The following is a 23,273-nucleotide window of genomic DNA, read 5'->3' as shown; positions in this document are numbered from 1 at the left end:
AACAATTATAACTAATATAGATATAAATATTTCGGAATATTAGATAATTAATTTATTTATATAAATAAGATGGTTTACATAGTTATTGAATTGAATCTATATATATGTTTTATATGATTATTTTCAATACTTCAAAATTTTTCATATCATAAAAACTAGTTACTTTAATTAGTAATTAAATAAAAATAAAAGTAAAGTTACAATTAAATTGTATATTTATATACATATATTGATATATATATATATAAATATACTGTATATATATGTATATTTCCATTGCTAATTCTGGCAACGTCTTAATCTATCATTGGCAATATTCATCATATCTAATAAACCTCTTTTTAATTCATCATCTCGATTTCCATTCTCTAATTTATCTTGTAATATAGGAATGATTTCTTTTCTTGATCTACCATTAACAAAAATAACAAACCGAAAACCAAACTTTTCTTCGTATTTATAATTTAATTCCTGTAGTATTGTATTAACAATTTCATCTTCATTTACGGTATTTGATTCATTTTGACTTAAATCATTATTTGTTGAATAACCTTGTTCCTTTAAAGATAATGAAGAAAGATTTTTTTTATTTTCACCTAAGCGTGGATGTGCATTAATTATTTCAAGTTTTTGTGAAAATGGTAATTCAGGATTTTGAATAAATTCTGTCGCTGAAGAAATTAAAGAAGTATAAGATGCGAATGGGCGAGAAGAATATAATGCATTTGCTAATGGTAAAGCTGTTTCAAATAATATATTGATTTTATTAATAAATTCTTCGTATGATAGTTCATTTAACTCAGAAATTGGTATTAAATTTGACATTTCGCTGTCAAAATATTTTTTTTTTTTTTTTTTTTAGTGTTATAATATCCATACATGCATATTGCATGCAGATCTTTCAAAAGTCACTGCATAATCAGATTTTTGATATTAAAAAAAAAAAAAATTTCTGGTTTATTAAAAATTATGGATGGGTCAAATAATCTAATATTAAATTTAGTTACAGAAAATTCTTCTGATAATGAAAGAGCTAGTTTGAGATCAAAATTAAAGAACATTGGAGGAGGTTGGAAGGAAAAAAAAAAATTTCGAAAATTTTTAAAAAAAGAGATTCAGAATAATTCAACCGATAAACATAAATTTTTTCAAAAGTCAACAACAACAATAGCAGTAAATAACAATAATTCAATTCAAGAAAATAATTTAAATTCTCAAAAGAATTTAATAAATAAATCACAAATTATTTCTTCTATTTTTAGCTATAACCCTGAAATACCAAATGTTAGATATGATAATAATTCAAAACAAATGGATCATAAACCAAGTAATGCACCAATTGATGATACTTCATCATTTAAAAGTATGGGCTTAGATAATGATTTAGTTGAAAACATGAAAAATAAATTAGGAGTTGAGAAACCAACAAATATTCAAAGCAAAGCAATTCCTATATTAATGTCTTCTATCAACAAAAACGTAGAATTTGATGTTATTGTTCAATCTGAGACAGGATCTGGAAAAACATTAACTTATTTACTTCCAATTGTGCATCGATTAATAAATATTACAATTGATATACAAAATAATGGATTGCTTTCACGTTCAATTGGAACTTTAGCAATTATATTAACCCCAACACGTGAATTAGCAATTCAGGTTGTATCAGTATTGAAATATTTAATTAATATTCCACCTTCAAAATTTACTTCTCGTCATTTAAATCATTGGATTGTTATTGGCAATGTTATTGGGGGCGAAAAAAAGCAATCTGAAAAAGCTAGATTACGTAAAGGAATAAATATTTTAGTTTGTACTCCTGGTAGATTATTGGATCATTTACAAAATACTAAATCTTTTCTGGTAAAAAATTTATGTTGGCTCATACTTGATGAAGCTGATCGTCTTTTAGAGTTAGGATTTGAAGAAACTCTTCAATCAATTATAAAAATTTTAGATGAAAAGACTATTAACTCGGAAACAAAAAATCAAATTTTCTCATCTTCTAAATTTTGGCCAAAAAGAAGACAAATTATTCTTTGTTCTGCTACTTTAAAAGATGATGTTAAACGTTTAGCCGGATATACTTTATTTAATCCAATTTTTATTGGAGGAAATGACGATTTTTCCTTTATAGAAGAAAAAAGTGAGAAAAATGCAAAGTTTAACACACCAAATCAATTAAAACAATCATATATTATAACGCCAGCAAAATTACGTTTAGTTACTTTAACAGCAATCCTTAAATCAACTTTCAAACAAATTAGAAATTTAATGAATCGTAAAATTATAGTATTTGTATCATGTTGTGATTCTGTAGATTTTCATTTTGATTTATTTATGAATGCTGGAAAAATTAACGAATTAGATGATGAAAATTCTGATGATGATAAACTAAAGAATAATGATCAATCAATTTCTACTATTATCCCTGCGAAAATATTTCGATTACATGGTGACCTTACACAAAATGTTCGTACAGAAATATTTAATGAATTTAGTCGTTCAAATTCTGGAATATTATTTTGTACGGATGTTGCTGCAAGAGGTCTTGATCTTCCTGACGTCGCAGAGATTATTCAATATGATCCGCCAACAGATTTAAAAGATTATGTTCACAGAGTTGGTAGAACTGCAAGGTTAGGTAAAGAAGGTGAAGCTATATTGTTCATATTACCAAGTGAAATTGAGTATATTAATGTTTTAAAGTCACAAGAAATTTTTGCCGAGCCTGTTCGAGTCGAAACTTTATTAAAAAGTTTGGCAACTCAAAATAAGAGGAACAAAAATGAATATGAAGTCGTAGCGACAGATATTCAATTAAATTTTGAAAGATATGTTCTTTCAAATTCAAAGGTAAATCAAATTTTCCATAAACTTAATTATAATGTTGTTTTCAACTAAAGGGATTGTTTATTATTTAAAGCGCACCACATTAGCCCAAAAGGCGTATTCATCACATATTCGTGCATATGCAACGCACGTATCCACAGAAAAACATATTTTTCATGTAAAAAAATTACATTTGGGTCACATAGCAAAAAGTTTTGGTCTACGAGAAGCGCCATCAAATGTTAATAACAATCTTGTTTCCTCCAAGAAGTTAGATAACAAGAATGATCATAAAAAGGAAAAGATTTTTAATAAAGAAAAAAAGAATTCATATGATGATCAAAAGAATATAAAGAAAAGGAACTTTGAAATAATGAACGAATTTTCTGTTGGGAATTATGGAAGTATGATAGGACCAACTACAAAAAGAAAGCGAAAAGGTAATAGAATTAGTAAAAAATTATCAATGTAAAAAGATCTAAATTTCAAATTGTATAAATATGGAATTGAATTTGGTCAATAATTATACAAAAAATACAGGTTTTTTGCAGATCAGTAAAGAAATGTATTAGTGAATAAGTGAATATGCTATTACTATGAGGAATGAATATGAGACGTAATTTCCTGCCTCCTTCCTGATTTTATTAATTAAGACTTTTAAGGATGCCTTTGTATCTGTCTCGTGCCTCGTGGTAAAATATTGTAATTAGGTTGAATGACATTTCCGAGATTTCACAACTTGGTCTCCCGGAATTTTAACTTGTGATGAACACGAGAAAAGAATTCAACAAGTATGATTCACATGATTTTACTTCATGTTTCAGGCAAGAAACTTCGAATTTAATTAGACGTGTGTTAACTTACCAAAGTATGGAGTCACGAGAATTATATAAATTGATTGACCGTTTACGTAAGCTGCGATTATTAATTAAGATGTTTTGTTTTAATGTAATAATAGTTGAACGACTATAAATTAAATGATAAATGAATAGCCCGAAAAAAATATAGTGCGAGTCATGAAAAAGAAACTTCGATACGAGAATATAAAAGTTAAATTTAAAAAAAAGTTAGATTAAGAGAATAAAATCGAATGGATCATGATGTAGGGTTAGGGTTAATTATCATGTAATATTTCTACAAACGAAAAGGTTAAATTTCTTTTCCCCAAATTAACAAGGGGTTTACTGGTTTACTTACTGCTGATACTTGATAGTAATTTGTTTTCGTTCTTTTTTATGGTGACGACGTGTTTGCGAAGAACTTTTCGCGTTTCTTCTTTTTTTACTATTTCGTTATCAGTTAACTTTCTTGTTTTTTAACATCCTTAAAATGTTTCGAGATTTCTTTGCAAGACCTTGGATAAAGAAGGAAGTATTAAGTTATCTATTTGATAAGGAAAAATATCAAAAAACACCCGTTAGAGCAATTAGAGCACAAGTTATACGAGTAAGTTTTTTATTTTCCTAAAGGTGCATGTATATCTGACAATACTGAATATGTTGAATTCAAACTTTTTTTTTGCATATTCTAGTTTATAAATTATGAAGAATTAGAACCAAATGAGCTTATGTCGGCAGAAATTCATGATAATCAATATTATATAAAATGTTTTTTTACTGACGAAAGTCTTTATGAATTCAACAGGTTTGTTTAACTTTATAATTTATAACAATCCAATATTTAAGTTATTATAGAAATAATTTTCTTATTAAGATCCTATTATAAATTCATAATTAAAATCATGATTTTATATATTTTATATCTAAATTAAGAAAGAATTTTTAATCTTTAATAAAAAACACGAGAATTTTAACCTTAAAAATTTTATTACCTGAAATTGATTACTGCGGTGAAATTCACTAAATTCACTATACTAAAAGATTTTTTTTTATTATTATTACGACGCGTCGGATAATTATAGACATAGTATTGATTATATGGTGGGGACGCTTATCATTATAAGAGATTATACATTTTCTCACGAAATCGATTCTTCAAAAAACAAACACGAGTGTTTTTTAACAATAAAAAATTTCACTTACACTAAAAATATAACCGATTTAGAAGAACATTCTTTACAGATAAAATATATTTGCGAAGAAATGGAAGTTAAAGAGACACCGAAGCATATTGACCATCCTGGTTGGAACGTGAATATTTTTTTTTTTTTTTAGAAAGAATATTTTTTAAAAAAATTGAAATTTAAAGGGTTCTAACACAAATATCATACAGGGTTTTAGATATACGTTTTATAGTAATTCGGTTGATATTCGAACTGTTCCGCTGCATCAATATAAACTCATGAGTGATATTCCAGGTGATTAATGTTAATATTAATCTTGTTATAATTTTATTTTTTTCGCGTTTTAACGCGGTTTCATTCATTAATTTTAATAAGGATGGAATTTTTCACAGAGAAACCATAGAAACAATGATTTATGTGGTTTGTGTATTTTTCTTACACCTAATCATATTTTACATTATGATATATACTAAATCACATGATGTACAAAAGTTAAGATTGAATCAAATGAATGGAGTCCTGGTTCTCCTGAATGTAAGTTATCGTAATTTTCTGTCGATTTATCTTAACATAAAATATAAAATAATTTTTTATTTAGCACCACGACATGATTCAGATGGGGCCATTAGTCTTAATGAAGAAGACATTGCTATTATAATGAAAGGAAATTATAAGGAAAGAGAAAATTACCGAAGTGATACTTTGGATGATGAAGAAGTCCATTTTGAACGAACTAAAAGAAAATATGTAGATAGCAATAATGACGATATATCTTCAAAAAAACATAAGAATTCTCCAAGTACTTTCTGTAGTTACGTTTGATAAAAACTAGTGAATAATTATCAAGGTACCAGGTATAGTACGATTGACGTATAGATACTAGTTTAATTGGGGATAAGCTTTGAATCATCATAACTCGTTTCATTTATCAAAATAAAGAGAATAATACGTCGTCAATTAAATTTTTCCAAAATTGTTTTTATTGTTTTTTATTATTTAAAAGACAAAAAAAAAATATATTAAAATATAATTAATATGATTAATTTTCTTTAATAAAAATTAGAATAAATAATTCACATTGTCATGAAATTTTCATATTACGTTTGAATATACTTTGCATATAAATGTCCATTGTTTTACCAATCCATGAATCTCTAACATGTAATATAATAAGCCATGTTATAAATCCTAGTGAGGAAAAATATAATAAATACGTATATCTTACTCCATATAATAATGAATAAATAGTTATTATTAACAGTATTGCATTAGTTACAAATCTTGATTTTCTACAAAATTATTTAAAAATAAATTAGAATCAATCGAAAGAATCAAAAAAAAAAAGAAAGAAAAAAAATTTTTTTTTTTAACACCTTCCGGTTGATCTAGGCAGCATTTTTCCATTGGTTATAATTTCAACATAAAATATGATTGGCGCTATGGCCAATATACTATGATCCCATGAAAATGGCGCAAACCAATTAACTGACATATTTCTTATCCATACCATTAACACAGGTACATTAAATGGCAATAACATAAAAAATAAGATTAATATTGATTGTAAATAATGATAATTATCCCAACTTTCTTGTACACATGTCGATTTATACTAAAAAATTTATTAAAAATAATAAAAAAATATCAGTACAAATTAAAAATAAGAAAAGTGAACAAACAACTTTCTTACCACTGATCGAGCAATTATTAAAGACTTCACACACGATGAAATTTGCACCAAAAATGCGACAATAAACGCGAATTGGTACGGAACAAAAGAAGCAACAAGAATAAAAAGTATTAATGTTATTATTACATGCCTTCGCAATCTTGACTTCGATTCCGAAGGCCTATATATATAAACTTTACGTTAATTTATTTTTACATAATTAACATCAGATCAACTCATAAATAACTTACTTATTAACTATATTTTTTACAAATAAATCCCGTCGACTCATAAATACAGCAGCTCCAGCCAAAACTCTTACAATAAATGCTAATAATATCCAACTAACTATAGTTATTCCAATACTCATTATAAAAAATAACGGTGGTAGAAACCAGAAAAATGGATCCTGATTTCCAAGTAATGTATCATTCACATTAAATGACGATTTGGCTTTAATAGCTTTTTGCATGTCTCCTGATGCATAATCCATCGGAAATAAATCTGCTAATGAATATGTTTTTGAAGCTCGAGTAACTGATTGGTAAATAGACAATGCTGACACAAAAATAATAAATTTCAAGAATGTTTGTCGAATGAAAAGTGCTAACCCATGCCCGAAGCTTATAAAGGTCTCTACAAAAAATGAAAAATAAAGTAAACAAAAAAGAGAATATCTTAAATAATAACAGTAATAATTATAATTAAATAACTTGCCACCATGATCGTACTCTCTAAATTGTGTCCTTAAAGTCATAATCACAATTATGAAAGGAAAAGCAACGAGAACAGTTTGAAATCGCATAATTATTTTACCAAGACTTCCATAAAAATCCCATTCAATATCAATTGATAATGGAATTGAACACGTAGGATCCATCCAAAATTGTAATTCAAGTCCTCTACGAAAATTAGGCGCACTAACAGGTGTCACAAAAGGAGACTGTCCATGAATATTCAAATCCGCATTATCGACGTTGACCAGAAATTTAGATTCGTACATGGACGAAATAGATTGACGTGCAAATGTTGCAAAATGTTCTAAAAAACAATAACCATATAAATTAACATAATTAATAAATAAACCACTACATTACCTAAAGATTATTGAAAACGTTAGTTTACCTACACATCCCACACGTCGAACTGACATTTTATATGTCATTAAACTACTATCAATAATTGGAATATGCAAATAAGATACCATGGTTTGATGTTCAGGAAATTCATCAATATGAATGCCATCAATTATAAGATCTGAACGGTCAAAAATAATGTGTTTTTACTTCATAAATTATTATTTTTTTTTTCAAAAAAAAAAAAAACAAAAAAAAACAAAAAAAAAGAAAAGAAAAGATCTACAACCTTTCATAGACGAGTTATTTAATTCCATAATCGTTAATCTTTCATCAAAGAATTCTCCAATTAAGAATCCTTCCATAGAAACTTTATTATAAAACATAATAGCAATATATTGATAATCTCCCAGATCACTGACATTTAATTTTAAATAATTGAAGGTTAAACCAGAAAATGGATGTTTCAAATCTCTTCTTGAAGCTGGCAATAAAGATGCTTCATTAGATGCTATGTGGCAAGAAAGTCTTGGTGCTGTGGGTAAATCTATGTTTAAAGATAGATCTTTTTTATTTTGCTGATCGGGAACTTCTGTTGGCATAACATCACATAAAAGAATTTCTATTCCAGGATTTTTTGACAAGTATTGATCCGTCAATAAAGAAAATGTTGAAAGTGGTTCTGGTGGTGGTATTGGCATTAAATATACTTGTGTTGTTAGATTTAAATGATTTAAAACTATTCTCTGGCCCATGTTTAAAAATTTGTGGGGCACCTTCTCCAAATTTACTATTCCAAAAAATTCTAATTGATAAACAAATTTAAATTCATGTATATTAAGAAAAAATATTACTTTCTAAAAAGAAACTTTTAATTTAATTACCTCTTTTTGACTTATTCAATCCTAAATCAATTGGATCTTCAAGTCCAGTTAAATAAAATTTTCGAAATGCCGCCATCCTTTCTGCGCTTGGTTTCGTTTGCCCGGAGCGCCTAATATCAACAATACTCAATAAAGAGGTCGCTACAACCTTGACTAATTGCTCGCACCATAGAATGGCTTGGTGATCCATAGAAGTCCATACATTAGGAATAGATGTAGTAAAAACAGTGAAGCCATGAGATGCAGGAACGATTGAGTTTATATTTGCAGAATCTGAACATACGACAGTATCCAAATTCCCACCGGCGATAGATATCAAAGTAACTTCCGCCAAAGAATTTTCGGAAGTTGCACTCTGAGAATATCCATTTCTCCAGAACTCATTAATATCGGTGTAAATCTTACTTATTTGCCAATCAAATGGGGCAGGAGGTAAAACATGTGGTGTTGCAAATGTCAAAATGGTGTTTATGGATCCAGGTTGATAATTTGGCATCGTAAATAAAGTTCTAGCAACTACACCACCCATTGAATGTCCGACTATAATAACAGAAGTCGGATCCGGATGCGGTGAATTAGTATTCAGAATTTTTCGTGTTGACGGATACAATGATAAAATATATCGAATAGCGTCATTAAGATATTCCGCCTGCTCATTCAGAGAATGTCCATGAAGTGCAGAAAATTCTTCATTAAAATCAACTATGGATGTGATGTCAAAGAATAAAAAACTATCTTGAATAAATAAAAGTATAAATCAATGCGATAAAATCAGATTCTTTACCTGTAAAAAAATCAAGTGCTCTAACTCCCATCTCTAATGATCTCTGATCTCTCGAAACAATTTCGGAGAAAATTTTTGATGTCTCTGAAGCTATTGAACGAACTTGTTTATAGCTACCAGCATTGCCTGGAATAAAAAGGGCTGGAATGCCGGTTGGCTTTTTGTTGAAAAAGATTTAGATAAATTTTTATTCATTTTAAATTGTCTAATTTTTTAACAACGATTTCGTACCTGATCATTAGAATCGTATACTCTATCTCTGTATAGATACAAGCCATACTTTCCGGCAAATTTTGATTGTTCACTATCAAAGTTATCATGTTTGATGAACCAAGGGTACATTCTCGAAACATGACACCCTTTGGAGTCTTTTTGACGGTTAAAAAATGAATCCATAATCATCCCAACCAAAATAATTGTTAATACTCCTATAATTATCATGGAGTAAGAAAATGAAAGTGAAGCTGAAGCATTTCGCATTGATAATGAAGCACTAAGTTTCCGCGGGGTAGAAGAATATCTTATAAAAGAGTTTGTCAAAGTTTGAATATTACTTGGAAAATTATTATTTAAAAGTGCTGAATTCTCCGATGATGCTGGAGAAGGAGTTCTATCTCCTTGATGTTGTTCGTTTTGTGAGGTGTCGACTTCATAACGAGGTGACTTTATTTCGAGTGATTCTCGCTCTTCCGTTTCAAGAAAACCCATTAAAAGTTTTTTTTCTTTTCTTTTTTTAAGTTCTATGATACTGCCACTTGAGCTTTCCACCTCCTTCGAACCATGAGATAAATTTCAATAATTTTATCTTTATCTGTAAATTTTAAGGTTGAAACGGAAACACAAAAGGCGACTCTTAATGTACAGTTCTGGAAGTGTTTACCAACAGAAAAAAAATTTCTCTACAGAATACACGAAAAAAATCTTTAATCCGACACCATTATTATTCCGAAGGTGGGCGTGGCAATTTAGATATTTACTGATGATCTATGCACTTGATCAAATTGATAGTATAAATTATTGATAAATTGATAAATTTTAACGTCTGTTTAGCTTATTAATATTAATTTTTAACGAGCATGTCAGAATACTTATCAAAAGCGGCTGCTTTTGCGCAAAATGCAGCCAAATTATCTAAAAAAGTTTCGGAAGGTATTGTGGAAAATGCGCGTGAATTTGGGCTGGAAGCTACTTCCTCAGGTCATTATTTTGATACTTCCGAGGAAAAAATGAGAGATATTAAGCGACAGTTAGATTCAAGGCATGACAGAGAGAAAATGGATGGGCTGAAAAGACTGATCGCGGTATGTATTAATAAGAAATATTATTCATGGAAACGAAAAAATTTCCGGAATAATCTGTCAAGTTTAATTAACGCGTATTTATACCTATTAAAACAATATAATAAAAAAAATTCCCGAAATTAAACTAAATTTTAGATGATCTCTAAAGGACGTGATGTATCCGAATTCTTTCCTGATGTTGTAAAGAATGTGGCATCTCAAAACCTCGAAATTCGAAAACTAGTGTATATATATCTCCTTCGATATGCTGAGCAAGAACCTGATCTTGCACTTTTATCAATCAATACCTTTCAGAAAGATTTGACTGATCAAAACCAGTTGATCAGAGCGATGGCCTTACGAGTTATGTCTGGTATCCGAGTGCCCGTTATAAGTCCTATAGTATTATTGGCAATTAAGAAATGTGTGACTGATTTATCAGCATATGTAAGAAAGACTGCAGCCCACGCAATTCCAAAGTGTTATAGGTATTGTAACTTTATCATTTTATTATTGTTGTTTAAGAATTTATATTCTATTGCTCCATTCATTTACTCATTTTTCAATAGTTTGGATCCTTCTCAGAAAGATGCTTTGGTTGATATAATCACTACCCTACTAAAAGATAATTCTTCATTTACAATTGGAAGTGTAATAATGGCTTTTAATGAAGTTTGTCCTCATAGATTTGATTTAATTCATCCACATTTTCGAAAATTATGCCGGATGTTAATTGATGCTGATGAATGGGGGCAAGTTGCTATTATTGGATTATTATTAAGATACGCTAGGTATGGGCACTATATGCATTTTATATTTGTCACGTGAGATATTAAAATATGGAATTGCTTTTATGGTACATAGGACTCAATTCTTGAATCCAAATCCTAATGTAAGTCAAATATTTACAATTTAATATAATTTGATATAAGCTTTTCCTGTATTAACGATATTTTGTCTTGAAGGAACCACGTGCATCTAAAAAGAAAAGATCAAGAGCTTTTTATTCGGATGAGGATTCAGAAAAGTCAGATGATTCCCTTGAAAATTCGTTTATCCTTGATCCAGATCATGAGTTACTGTTGCGATCTTGTCTTCCACTTTTGCAAAGCCGAAATAGTGCTGTACTGTGATAACTATTTGAATTATAAAATTGCAAGTTCTTTTACCTAAAAGCATTATTTTTTTTATTCAATCGTTTTTTAATATCTGCAGGTGGTTCTTTCAGTTGCGAAAATTTTCTATCATTTGGCTCCAGTTGAAGAAACATATAAATTGAGTAGGCCCCTCGTGAGGTTACTACGTAGTCATCGAGAAATTCAATACGTTGTACTGGCAAATATCGCTACTATGGCAACCCAAAGACCAGTATGTAGAGAATAATTTATTTTCATTTTTCTCATATTCATTATACTAATTTTTCATGGTAACTCGAATAGCACCTGTTTGAACCTCACCTTCAGCAATTTTTTGTTCGCTCAACAGATTCAGCTTTTATTCGAAATCTTAAATTGGAAATTATGACATTAATTGCAACTGAAAACAATATCACGGTTCTTCTTAGAGAATTGCAGGAATATGTCAAAAGTCCTAACAAGGAATTTGCGACTGCGGCTATTCAAGCTATTGGCCGATGTGCAATCGGGATGCCAGATATGGCGGAAAGTTGCCTTAGTGGGTTGATGAAATTGCTGTGGAGTAAGAATGGTAAATATTTATTTACAAGAATATCATTATATTAAAATGATTAATTATTCATCTCTGTATTTCCTTAATTTAAGATGCTGTTGTTGCAGAATCTGTTGTAGTTATCAAAAGACTTTTACAATTAAGGCCTCAGGATAATGCAGATTTAATCATACAACTGACTAAAGCACTTGATCAAATTACTGTGCCAATGGCTCGAGCTAGCATATTTTGGCTAGTCGGTCAATATGCTCAAAACCTTGAAAAAGTTGCTCCAGACGTACTTAGGAATTCTGCTAAATCTTTCATAAATGAGGATGATATAGTTAAACTACAGATTATCAATTTAGGCGCAAAATTATATTCACTTAATCCATCAGATCAGGTTCTTAACTTGCTTTTCCAATATGTTCTCAATCTTGCACGATATGATCTGAACTACGATATCAGGGATCGCGCAAGACTTCTGCGAGGTTTAATTTTGAAAAATGAACAGAAGGATGTAACATCTGATAATGGAGAAATTGGGGAAGTACAGTCTTCTGATTCAATTAAAAGTAATATTTTGAAAGAGAATTTAAAACAAATTCTTCTATGTGAAAAAGAAGCTCCGTCCGAAGAGAGTCCATCTGCAGGTTTATATTTCATTTTTCAGAACGTGCAAAGTATTCACGAAGAGAATTTACCTGATTTATAATATGATTTTTTTTCTTTAAAGGGCGAGATCGTTTCACCATTGGATCAATGGCTCTCGTCCTAAATCATTCTATACCTGGCTATGAGCCATTACCTGATTGGCCGACTGAAAAACCTGATGGCTCGGCGCGGAACAATTTGGTAATTTAATAAAACATTATATATTTATATATTTATATATAATTTTCATTTAAGGACAATCGTTATATTTAGGATGAAACATACAGCCGATCACAGGCTGTGAAAGGGTTCGGAAGCGATTCGTTTGGTGGTTATACACCATCTGTTTACGATAAGCCTTTAAACACTAATAACCGAAAAGAGGTATATGACCTTGACCGCTTTTATGATTCAGAAAATTCTTCAGACGATGATAATTTACGTGCAAAAGCTTCAGGTTTGTATGATTTGAAATTCAGCACACCTATTCAAATTTATCATATTCTAACTTTATAAATTTATCAAAATTAGGTCTTCGTTATGATTCTATCGGAGACGAAACTTCAGAAAATGAGGAAGACGATGATGAGGAGACAAGTAATGATGATGAGGATGAGAGTGAGGATGAGAGTGAGGATGAGAGTGAGTCCTCCGAAGGGGAAGAAGAAAGTTCTGTAGATGAAGAAACAAATGAAGAAGAAACATCAGAGGAAGAGGAGGAGGGGGAGGAGGAAGAAGAACAAGAATTATTATTGGAAAAGACAAGAGAAAAAGGGAAGGTACGGGAAACGCCCAAGTCGCGTTAATTATTTAACTTCAAAAGAACTTTATAAAAAACACATTTTGTATTGGAACGTATAGATTTCACTATAGAAATAGCATATTATTAATTACTATTTATTTACTGATATAATTTTCAATATTTTGTTAACACTGACTAAACATAATCATAACCTTTTAATCAAATTATTGAAATCAATTGTTTTCCATTGTTTTTTTTTTTTAAAAAAAAAGAAAGAAAAAGAAACAAAAAAAGGAACCCTAAATAAAAATTAAGTTTATGTTGGCCTTGCAGGGGTAGCTGAACCTGCAGCAGGTCTAATAGCTATTATTTGACTTGGTTGTTGTCGGAATTGTGCTCTGAATTGTTCACGACTTCTTTCCTGAGCTGTTATTAGTTGAGAAAATTTAGCCAATTTATATAAAAATAAGTGCGTCAACTTAGTTAATACTCACGATTATATTGAAGGAGTTTAGAGATCAAATCGGTGTGAGTTAAGATCATACGCCGACAACAATATCTTTGAAGTCCGATCGCGTCCATTGCAGAGCTTTTCAAATATTAATTTACTGGCAAATATAACACGTTTTTGGAAGAAAATTGTTTAAACAAAGGAAAAATTACCCTTCAGTATAGTCATTTTCCAACATCGTTTGATATAACTCCCATTTATTTCCTATGACTTTCCCGCAAGAAAAACAGCGTACCGGAATTATCATTTTTGTTTTAAATTTTATTTAAAAAAAAAGCAACCAATACTTAATAAATTTTCTGACCAATCATGATTAGCTTGATCAGCATGTATATTTCTTGGCACCGTAAATATTTTAAATCGCGCAATTATGTTTTTCAAGAAAAGCAGACGGGCATTGTCTATTCAGCCTTTATTTATCCTATAATATTGATATTCACTGTAGACATTGAAGCCTAATAATTGCGCGCTTCTTCTAACGTCTGACATCTTGTTCATTCTTGATAAGAGCATGGCATGGACAGGAAACCATTGAAATCAACTTGCCGCTCAAAATTCTAAAATAAAGCGCTCTTTAAAGATCATAATGTACTCGAATTCATCATAAAAAAAACTAAATAAAGGATGGTTGCATTCCCAAATTTTGGGTTTGATTTCTCTTTAGCCTCAAGATTTCATTTACTTATGAAGTACTTAAGTACTTGAGCATGCTATTACATATTTCTATTCAAGCCCGAGATGAAATTATCTGTCGAATTAATGAACTCAATAGCAACAAACGTCATCATTTCTAAAGGAAAGGTATATGTTACAATAACTGTTCACAAAAATTGTTTTTCATATTTAAACTTTCTAAAGACATTATAATTATTATTAATATTCTTTTTCTGAACTGGCGTTTGTCTCCTCTATAAAAAAAGATTATCAAATCAATTCATCATAAAGAGGATAATCCCCTTCTCTTTCTATTGCATCATGAGCATCGTCAAAAGAACACATTTGCTTCGATAGATCCAAAAGTTGACGCAGCAAGGTATTGGCAATTATCTGTACCTCACAGGGTAGATAAAATCCTAGGTAGATCACGTGGTTTCCGGAGCTAAATCGGATTATATAAAAAAAAAAGAAAAAAAAGGCTTGATGTTTTTATCTGTACGTGCTTAATGGTTTTATCCATCTGTGCTTGATATTTTTGTCCGTCTGTGCTTGATGATATTTCTTGGTGACTTTGTATCTGCGTGAATGAGAGTCATATCTGAGATCCTTGTACTGGATGTTATCTATAAATGAAGACCGAAATATACGGTGGTATAATAAAGCGAAAAAGATGTGATAAATGTAAGCAATGATGGATAGGGATTCTAATGGCGCTCGAAGATTTTTCTTTAGCTTTGTTTGATGGGACTGTTTGTATATAGTGCATTTACAGTAATTACTATTTTATTATGTTATTAACGATCAATTCAACCCATCCTAACATCTTAATAATCAAATTTACTAATTAGTCAATAATGTTAAAATTTGTCAAATAAGGAAAATTAGCCAATTAATGTCGCAAGTTAATGGTTTATTTCGTTACAAAGAAACCATAAATTTTTTATTAGAAATATAATAAAAAAAATATCAAGATAATAATTTTTGGTTTTTATACATTTTTTACTATTATTAATGGAAACCGATGATTTTTAACCTATTTTTCTTCGAAAAGAACAACCTATATAATAACCATGAGAATCGAGTTAGAAATTTATATAACTTCATTTAATTAATTCTCATCAAACTATACCCTCAGTTAGACGAGCACGACCACCAGTTGGTTGGCATAATACATTGGCACAAGAACCACACAGCACGACAGTCTGAGCATGACTAAATACGGTTGTGATACTAAAACAACCTATAATCATTATGAGAAATTAGTAAGAAAATGATCGAAAAAATTAAATCTTATTTTGTAGTATACCTGGACATTTTACGTCCATGAAATAAGAGTTTGGACTTTGCACAAGTCTCTTAAGTTTGTGCTGGCGCTTTTCGCATTCAGGAGTTGGATTGAGAAGATCTACAGTTAACTATTTTACATAATAAAAAAAGTTGTTAAGCTTGATTTAAATTTATAAATAGAATAAAAATTCGTAGTAATATCTAAGCCGGAATTTAACATTAAATGGAGGATCTAAAAATTGGTATCATCCAATTTTTAATGCCAACCATCAAAAAATTCTTTCAATGAAATCAAAAATTAATCATTAATACACACCACCATGATTTATTTGTACTGCAGTGAAGAACGAGAAATTTTAAATTGATTTCCAGATTTTTTAAATCGAGGAGTATCCGATCAAACGTGATTTTTTTGAAACGTTAAATGATTTCGTCATCTAGTGTATTAGTAATGCACCAATAAATTACATTATTAACTATCCCCGATTAGTTAGGATCTAGAAAACATATTTCGATAAATGATTGGGTGTTCATTGTTTAAGTAAATTTGTCCTCTCCACAAAACCTAATAAATTCACCAACATTACAATACTCTATGCAGTGGTACTTTTATTAGCACAACGACCACGTGTAAAGAATAGAACAATAGCAAATTCTCTTTTTGTAGCCATTTAGTCTTTTTTAATGCGAGTTGATTTAGTTGATAATGGAGAGAACCATTACGTTTTCGATCAGATGATAGCGTAGATAATGAAAAAAGAATCGACAAAGCATTATACTAAGAATATGTTCTTACAGATAGACAATTAAAATTGTTCGATATTCTCTAATTCTCATTTCAGACTTATTTACTTAAGTAACACAAGTGTATTACGTAACACATGTTTATTGACGATCCCGTCATCGACAGTTGAATGAAATTCTACTAGTTCTATTTGATCACAGTAGAATTGATATAAAATGATCGGTTCTTTTTTCAGAAAAAACCTTTCAGCAAATTTATTTCTTGCTCTCTCTCTCTTTCTCTTAAGTTAAAAGAAAAAAAAAGTTATTATTGTTTATTTAATAAAGAAAGAAATTATATTGTCTTTGTTTAGTAGTTTTTTTATTTGAAATATTCATTTGTAAAATGTCACCTTCGCGACAACAAACTACTCGTAACGAAGCAACAAAAGAAACTTATGATAATATGGATTCTGGAGAACAACAAAAAAATTTATCAACCCCTCGAAGTACAACAACGTTTTCCACTAATACCTCAAGTTCGCGTACAACAACAATGACTTCTCAGGAACAACAAAAAAGACAAGAACAGCAACAACTTGATAAAGAAGCAACAACAACAACAGTAAGTGCTCAACAACAACAACAACAAACAGCAGGAAATTATTATAATTTCGATATTAATGCATTGGTACAAAGTGCATTAGCTCAAGCAAAAGTTGATCCGGAAGTAGTTAGAGCAGCTGCTCAGTTATTTGTTTTAGCAAATCAAGCTAGAAATCATGGATATTTAGTCGACGCAAATTCAAATGTCGTAGATGTTACTGCTGCTAATCGTTCTAGTGCTATGTCTTTATCTAATTTACTTCTACCTGATGAAGCTAATTCTTCTTCAAAAGCAACGGTATTTATTAAAAATAATTAATTTTATATTTAAATTTTTCTCTTTTACTGAAATTTCTCAAATCATTTTTTTTTGTTTATTAAGTAGAATGATGCTTCGTCGTTGCAAGATGATGGAGTTCATGATCATTTAAGAGAGGAGTTTGTCAAATTATGAATTGGTGCTAAAATGACCTCTTTGGTTCTTTTATGCGTTATTTTTTAAAAAAAATACGAATGGTTGAGTTGATTGTGTATTCAAAGATTTTTTATTTGTGTATTAACATTAATTATTTGCAATTTTTCTTTTTTTTGCCTTTGTTAAGATTTAACATCGCTTGTTTAATTTATCTTCATTTATAATGATAACGAAACAAGAGATTGGATTATTTTATTTGAGACGTTTGATTGTTTTCTTTAAAAAATTCTTTAAAAATTCTTTATAATTCTTTTGTTAAAAAAAAAGTATTTTCAAAAAATTAGGTTTTCTTTTTATCCTTCGTTGCAATTAAATTTGTATTAAATGGTTGCTAGTTTAACCAACTTGTCTAAAAATAACTAATTAAAAAGATTTCACAAAATAATTCGCTTTATACTTTTAAAAGCTGATACAGTGGATATAACGATTAAATAAAATGCTTATAATAATACATGATAATATATTGCAACCGATATACTGCTGTGTCCAAATTGGATCGAAATAGATCCCGTGTACTTCGTAACATCAAATAAGAAAAGATCTACTACGACTACTTGCTTGATCTTACATAAGACTTTGATTCCGGAAATACATTCCGTTACTTTTTCTCGCAAAAAGAAAATTTTTATTTATTATTCAGACTTGGATCTATTAATCAATTTTAATTATAGCGAAATTAATTTCTATTTTAAATTGTAACGGTTTTTTTATTGCTCTTTTAAGGTAAGAAATAAAAAATGGCCTAAAAAATTCTAATTTTTAGATTTTAATTTCTTTAATGAACATATAATAATATTTCTATTAACTAATGCCACATTTTATATTATTATTTATTAAGTTTTACACTATTATTGGATAAATTTTCATTTGTAACATATATTAATTGTCAATTACTTTATGCTATTAGCCTATTACAAGTAACAGATAATAAAATTTTCTAAGTAAATTAAATTTTATTAGAGAATATTTATAATTTGGCAATAAATAATATAATATAAACAAATATGATGGGATAATAAATATTTGTCAAAATGTGAGATTTTTAAAAAAACTAAAATCAGCCACACAAACTAATTTTAAGTTAGTTGCAATACTCATAAACCTGCACATTGTTGCACAAGGTTGAATATATATTTATTGGCTTTAGATCATTTTTATACGTACCCTTTAAATAAAATGACTAATAAAATTGATCCATATAAATACATGAAAGGTTTTGGAAATCATTTCTCCTCCGAAGCATTGCAAGATGCTTTACCAAAAGGTGCAATTTTACATTATTTTACAAATTATTTCTTGTATTATAACTTTCAAACCATTCTACATTTTCCATTAGGCCAGAATACTCCACAAAAATGTCCATATGGCCTTTACGCCGAACAACTCTCAGGAACGGCGTTTACCGTAGACCGTAAGAACAATCAACGAAGGTATAGATTTAATAATACTAATCTTTTTCAATGATCGTTCTTATCGGTCTGGTCGGCCTGATCCATGATTTATTTAATTGTGTCTTGAGCGCAGCTGGCTCTACCGAATTCGTCCTTCAGTTTGTCATCAGCCATTTACAAAACTCGATTCAAAATCCCATCATATCGCTAATAAATTCGGCATAGGCGACATTCATCATATTCCAAATCAAATTCGCTGGAGCCCTTTTAATAAACTTTTGTTAGAAGACAATAAAAAAACTTCTAATGATATAGATTTTGTTCATGGATTACATACGTTGGCTGGCGCGGGTGACCCAACCATCAAAAATGGTTTAGCAATTCATATTTACACCGCAAATGCAAATATGGATAACACGGCCTTTTATAACTCTGACGGTGATTTTTTGATTGTTCCACAACATGGAAGACTTGATATCATCACCGAATTTGGTTGTTTGATGGTTGCTTCTAATGAAATTGTTGTTATTCCACGCGGAATTCGATATTCCATTAATTTTCCAGACGGTCCTAGGTATCTAGACAAATTAAATTAATTTATGGTTCTTTTCATTTTCACTAAAAAAAAATATATATTTACTTAATAACGTAAGCCGTGGATATGTTCTCGAAGTCTTTGGTAATCACTTTGAATTACCTGATCTTGGACCGATAGGTTTAAGCGCTAATATTCATATTGTTTATTTTATTTTTATTAATCTTTCGCTACTAAATAGTCTTTTGATTTATTAATAGGAGCAAATGGACTAGCAAATCCACGTGATTTCCTAACGCCAGTAGCATCATTTGAGGAAAAAGAATGCGATTATACGATAATTAATAAATATGCTGGACAGCTATTTGTTTCTAAACAAGTAAGAAAGATCTAACTTGTCTTATAGTCCTAAACGGAAAATTATATTTATTCCATGATTATATTTTAAGGATCATTCGCCATTTGATGTTGTAGCTTGGCATGGAAATTATGTTCCCTATAAATATGATCTTGGAAAATTTAATACAGTAAATTCGGTATCCTTTGATCATATAGTAAGTTTTTCTCAATAAGATCGAATTCCTGAAGGAATATATCTCTTTTAATCGAATTATATTTTATTTTGATGCCCCCTTTATTTGTAAAGGATCCATCCATATTTACAGTACTTACATCAAAATCTGCTTTTCCTGGTACTGCAATCGCAGATTTTGTAATTTTCCCACCTAGATGGGCTGTCCAAGAACATACCGTGAGTAAATAATAATTTAACATATAATTTAACATTTAAATTACATGAGAATAAATAAAAAAAAGTTCGAATGATTCTTAAGTTCCGACCGCCATATTTCCATCGCAATTGTATGTCTGAGTTTATGGGACTAATATCCGGTGCTTATGAGGCTAAATCCGAAGGTTTCTTACCTGGTGGTGCTAGGTATATTTATGTATATTTGCTTTTATGTATATTCTTAAATTTGAAATTGCTATTAATATCTTTTCGATAGCCTTCATAGTCATATGACTCCGCACGGTCCTGATTCAGCTACCTTTGAAAAAGCGTCTAACGATGATCTCAAGCCCGTTCGTGTAGCTGACGGTACAATGTGTATGTTGTAGTACGAAATAATTTTTCCGCTCTTTTCTAAATATGTGCAACTAATATATATATCTACTAAATTAGCATTCATGTTTGAGTCATCATTAATGCTCGGCATAACTGAATGGGGAATGTCTAATCAAGTGGATATTCAACATGATTATTGGAAAGCTTGGAAAGAACTGAGAAATAATTTTGATGCAAATAAATCAACTAAAGGTCAATAAATGCTACATTTTAAAATTTTGAAAAAGGATACTTTATTAAATTAGAAGTTTACAAATAATACAAATAAATGTTTAATTATTTTCCGCGTTCTGTCTTATTTTTATTGACATATCTTGAAAATCTCAAAACACTTCCACTACGAATACCTATCTCCTGAATTCTAGCTTTATCTTCCAATAATTTTTGTCCTTCAAACATGAGACAATAAGTTTTCCATATATATTTCCTAAAAAAAAAGTAATGAAAAAATAATTAATATACGTATACATATTATTAAGAAATAGAAACTAATATTTCATACCAACTTATTTTCTTATTCCTTCTGCCCTTTTCTTTAAGATCTCTTGTTACTTGTAAAACAATTAAATTTTTTATATCTGAAATGGTAGCATTTTGTCGTACCACCATTTCTATAAAAAAAATATATATTTATACATATCAGAAATAAATCGAGTTCTTTACAAATAAAAAAAAAATTCTTTGAAAATTACTTAATGTTTCAAGGCCACATCTCAAAATAGTAATCTCAAATGCAGTTCCCATTTCCAAAGCAATAAGTGTATCAACATGTTCAAGAGTTAAAGAAGTTGTCGTAGTAGTTAGAGAACTTTCGCCAGTCATACTAGAATTGTTCTTATTTATGCCTCTATTGAGTAAAGCACGGTTATTTTTATCGCTACTAATGTATTTAGTTAGATCTGAAAGCAAAGGATCTTGAAAAAGTTGTTGCAACATTTTTTGAGTTTCGGTAAGTTTTGTATCTTCGTCAGGAACTATACAGTTAGAGGTTAAGCTAGTAGTGGGCAATGAGGATGAAATTAATGGAGGTTCGGGAAGAGGAGGAGGAGGCGGCGGTGGTAATGGTGGAATGGGTGGCGTAGATGAAGGTGAGATAGAATCCTCCATATTTATGAGAAAGAGATAAAAAGAAGAAAATCTTTGAATAAATCAAAATGATTATAACAACGTTTATTGACTTTATTATAACATTAATTGATAATAAAATTAAAAATATTTTATTGATGAATTATAAAGGATGTGTAGGAGGATAGTCAAAAACAACTGCAGCATTTTCAGGTTCATATTCTATAGTTGTTGTCGAAGCATTTATAAATATAGTTTTTTTCCTATCTTGATCAGTAGATTCCCAAGTTTTCTCGAGTACACCATAAGCTTCATGAATATGCCCAAATATATGAACGTAAGGTTTTATAACCTTTATTCTTTCTAATAAATCTTCACAACCGACGTTTTCTCCACTATGATGTGTCTTATCCAATATATTATAAGGAGGACCATGTGTCATTAATATGTGTGTAGTCTGCGGAATTTGTCCCCATTTTTCTGCAGCAAATTAACATGTATTCTATTATAAAATATAGTAAATATTTTTTTTTCCATGACTTTCACTTACCTTTTAAACATTGTCCACGTTGACCATTAAAAGCCCATTCATAAAACTCTGGTGTCCATGGACTTCCCCATATTTGAATTCCCTTGTCAGGAATTGTAAATGATTCTTCATTTAAATATACAACTCCATTACCAGCGTTTTTTATTATGTTAATTGCTTCTTTAGGATCTTCTTTATTATAGTGAAATCTATTCCAATTTTTTTCATAAAAAGTTTCGTCCAACCTGATATGAAAGTATAAACTAAGATCAGTTACAAATTTAACACAAATGATAAAAACACTTACGTATGCAACTTACGTTAAGTCGTGGTTTCCCGCAATGATAACTTTATATCTAAAACATCATATTATCATGAGTGAAGATTGAATTATTTGATCTGAAAAATGAATTCCCACTTACTTATGTGGAAGATTTTTAATCCAGTTAACCGTATCTCTTACTTGTTCCACCTTACCTAAACCGGTCATATCTCCCGCATGAACTACAGTATTAAAAATCATTAAAATCAAAAATTTTTTTTGTAAACTTATACTTGTTAAATATTTACGAAAGACATCTCCGTTAGGAACTTGATATTTATCCCGATCAATTTTATTATGAGTATCGCTAACACAAACGAAACGTGTCCATTTTGAAGAAAGTTTTTCTGGGATCTTTGATGCAAAATGAACTAAAATTTCTTGTGATATTGAGCGAGTTCGTGACATTAGAATTAGACGATAAACTTTTTTTT

At 29.7% G+C, this 23,273-nt stretch overlaps 11 protein-coding genes across 13 annotated transcripts; 5 read left to right on the top strand and 6 right to left on the bottom strand.

Moving 5' to 3' along the window:
- Window positions 1-18: 18 nt before the first annotated feature.
- Window positions 19-839, bottom strand: OCT59_005210 (uncharacterized protein). The gene has a single exon (XM_025319750.2). It carries the CDS (start codon window positions 823-825, stop codon window positions 280-282), a length of 546 nt encoding a protein of 181 aa, XP_025173002.1. The 5' UTR covers window positions 826-839; the 3' UTR covers window positions 19-279.
- Window positions 594-3,804, top strand: OCT59_005209 (uncharacterized protein; the record flags this gene model as incomplete). The annotated part of the gene is made up of 6 exons (XM_066138221.1): window positions 594-734; window positions 863-2,856; window positions 2,927-3,272; window positions 3,373-3,397; window positions 3,657-3,700; window positions 3,791-3,804. The coding sequence occupies exons 2-6, from the start codon at window positions 880-882 to the stop codon at window positions 3,802-3,804; spliced, it is 2,406 nt and encodes an 801-aa protein (XP_065997385.1). The 5' UTR covers window positions 594-734; window positions 863-879.
- A 258-nt stretch (window positions 3,805-4,062) lies between these two features.
- On the top strand, window positions 4,063-5,818 carry OCT59_005208 (uncharacterized protein). Its single transcript, XM_025319752.2, has 7 exons — window positions 4,063-4,278; window positions 4,364-4,476; window positions 4,754-4,982; window positions 5,065-5,149; window positions 5,231-5,275; window positions 5,348-5,389; window positions 5,454-5,818. Exons 1-7 carry the CDS (start codon window positions 4,162-4,164, stop codon window positions 5,675-5,677), a joined length of 855 nt encoding a protein of 284 aa, XP_025173004.1. The 5' UTR covers window positions 4,063-4,161; the 3' UTR covers window positions 5,678-5,818.
- On the bottom strand, window positions 5,807-10,201 carry OCT59_005207 (uncharacterized protein). The gene is made up of 10 exons (XM_025319753.2): window positions 9,500-10,201; window positions 9,269-9,425; window positions 8,485-9,186; window positions 7,890-8,405; window positions 7,650-7,781; window positions 7,242-7,565; window positions 6,776-7,160; window positions 6,546-6,705; window positions 6,229-6,467; window positions 5,807-6,144 (listed from the first exon to the last, which is right to left on the bottom strand). The coding sequence occupies exons 1-10, from the start codon at window positions 9,974-9,976 to the stop codon at window positions 5,937-5,939; spliced, it is 3,300 nt and encodes a 1,099-aa protein (XP_025173005.1). The 5' UTR covers window positions 9,977-10,201; the 3' UTR covers window positions 5,807-5,936.
- A 118-nt stretch (window positions 10,202-10,319) lies between these two features.
- On the top strand, window positions 10,320-13,833 carry OCT59_005206 (uncharacterized protein). Its single transcript, XM_025319754.2, has 11 exons — window positions 10,320-10,569; window positions 10,705-11,036; window positions 11,118-11,339; window positions 11,413-11,440; window positions 11,514-11,672; window positions 11,764-11,916; window positions 11,988-12,255; window positions 12,330-12,869; window positions 12,953-13,071; window positions 13,144-13,327; window positions 13,402-13,833. The coding sequence occupies exons 1-11, from the start codon at window positions 10,345-10,347 to the stop codon at window positions 13,674-13,676; spliced, it is 2,505 nt and encodes an 834-aa protein (XP_025173006.1). The 5' UTR covers window positions 10,320-10,344; the 3' UTR covers window positions 13,677-13,833.
- On the bottom strand, window positions 13,716-14,390 carry OCT59_005205. Of its 2 annotated transcripts, XM_025319755.2 has the most exons (3): window positions 14,276-14,390; window positions 14,107-14,201; window positions 13,716-14,038 (listed from the first exon to the last, which is right to left on the bottom strand). In XM_025319755.2, exons 1-3 carry the CDS (start codon window positions 14,368-14,370, stop codon window positions 13,929-13,931), a joined length of 300 nt encoding a protein of 99 aa, XP_025173007.1. In that variant the 5' UTR covers window positions 14,371-14,390; the 3' UTR covers window positions 13,716-13,928. The 2 variants fall into 2 exon arrangements, with proteins under 2 accessions (XP_025173007.1, XP_065997384.1); XM_066138219.1 differs by having other exon boundaries at window positions 14,107-14,390.
- Window positions 14,391-15,661: 1,271 nt separating this feature from the next.
- Window positions 15,662-16,480, bottom strand: OCT59_005204 (40S ribosomal protein eS27). Its single transcript, XM_025319756.2, has 4 exons — window positions 16,384-16,480; window positions 16,087-16,195; window positions 15,910-16,020; window positions 15,662-15,837 (listed from the first exon to the last, which is right to left on the bottom strand). Exons 1-4 carry the CDS (start codon window positions 16,387-16,389, stop codon window positions 15,809-15,811), a joined length of 255 nt encoding a protein of 84 aa, XP_025173008.1. The 5' UTR covers window positions 16,390-16,480; the 3' UTR covers window positions 15,662-15,808.
- A 534-nt stretch (window positions 16,481-17,014) lies between these two features.
- On the top strand, window positions 17,015-18,272 carry OCT59_005203 (uncharacterized protein). Of its 2 annotated transcripts, none has more exons than XM_025319757.2 (2): window positions 17,015-17,694; window positions 17,779-18,272. In XM_025319757.2, exons 1-2 carry the CDS (start codon window positions 17,197-17,199, stop codon window positions 17,779-17,781), a joined length of 501 nt encoding a protein of 166 aa, XP_025173009.1. In that variant the 5' UTR covers window positions 17,015-17,196; the 3' UTR covers window positions 17,782-18,272. The 2 variants fall into 2 exon arrangements, with proteins under 2 accessions (XP_025173009.1, XP_065997383.1); XM_066138218.1 differs by having other exon boundaries at window positions 17,059-17,694; window positions 17,782-18,266.
- A 775-nt stretch (window positions 18,273-19,047) lies between these two features.
- Window positions 19,048-21,232, top strand: OCT59_005202 (uncharacterized protein; the record flags this gene model as incomplete). Its single annotated transcript, XM_025319758.2, has 10 exons — window positions 19,048-19,135; window positions 19,208-19,301; window positions 19,396-19,836; window positions 19,916-19,977; window positions 20,058-20,176; window positions 20,247-20,351; window positions 20,444-20,548; window positions 20,631-20,734; window positions 20,805-20,905; window positions 20,981-21,232. 10 exons carry the CDS (start codon window positions 19,048-19,050, stop codon window positions 21,121-21,123), a joined length of 1,362 nt encoding a protein of 453 aa, XP_025173010.2. The 3' UTR covers window positions 21,124-21,232.
- Window positions 21,200-22,113, bottom strand: OCT59_005201 (uncharacterized protein; the record flags this gene model as incomplete). The annotated part of the gene is made up of 3 exons (XM_025327084.2): window positions 21,616-22,113; window positions 21,426-21,534; window positions 21,200-21,350 (listed from the first exon to the last, which is right to left on the bottom strand). The coding sequence occupies exons 1-3, from the start codon at window positions 22,028-22,030 to the stop codon at window positions 21,200-21,202; spliced, it is 675 nt and encodes a 224-aa protein (XP_025173011.1). The 5' UTR covers window positions 22,031-22,113.
- Window positions 22,114-22,151: 38 nt separating this feature from the next.
- Window positions 22,152-23,247, bottom strand: OCT59_005200 (uncharacterized protein; the record flags this gene model as incomplete). Its single annotated transcript, XM_066138217.1, has 5 exons — window positions 22,152-22,468; window positions 22,539-22,762; window positions 22,838-22,873; window positions 22,940-23,021; window positions 23,088-23,247. 5 exons carry the CDS (start codon window positions 23,245-23,247, stop codon window positions 22,152-22,154), a joined length of 819 nt encoding a protein of 272 aa, XP_065997382.1.
- Window positions 23,248-23,273: the final 26 nt, after the last annotated feature.

The sequence above is a fragment of the Rhizophagus irregularis genome, chromosome 13 (assembly GCF_026210795.1).
Source record: "Rhizophagus irregularis chromosome 13, complete sequence".
NCBI lineage: Eukaryota > Fungi > Glomeromycota > Glomeromycetes > Glomerales > Glomeraceae > Rhizophagus > Rhizophagus irregularis.
This window is presented reverse-complemented; position numbering and strand designations above follow the sequence as displayed.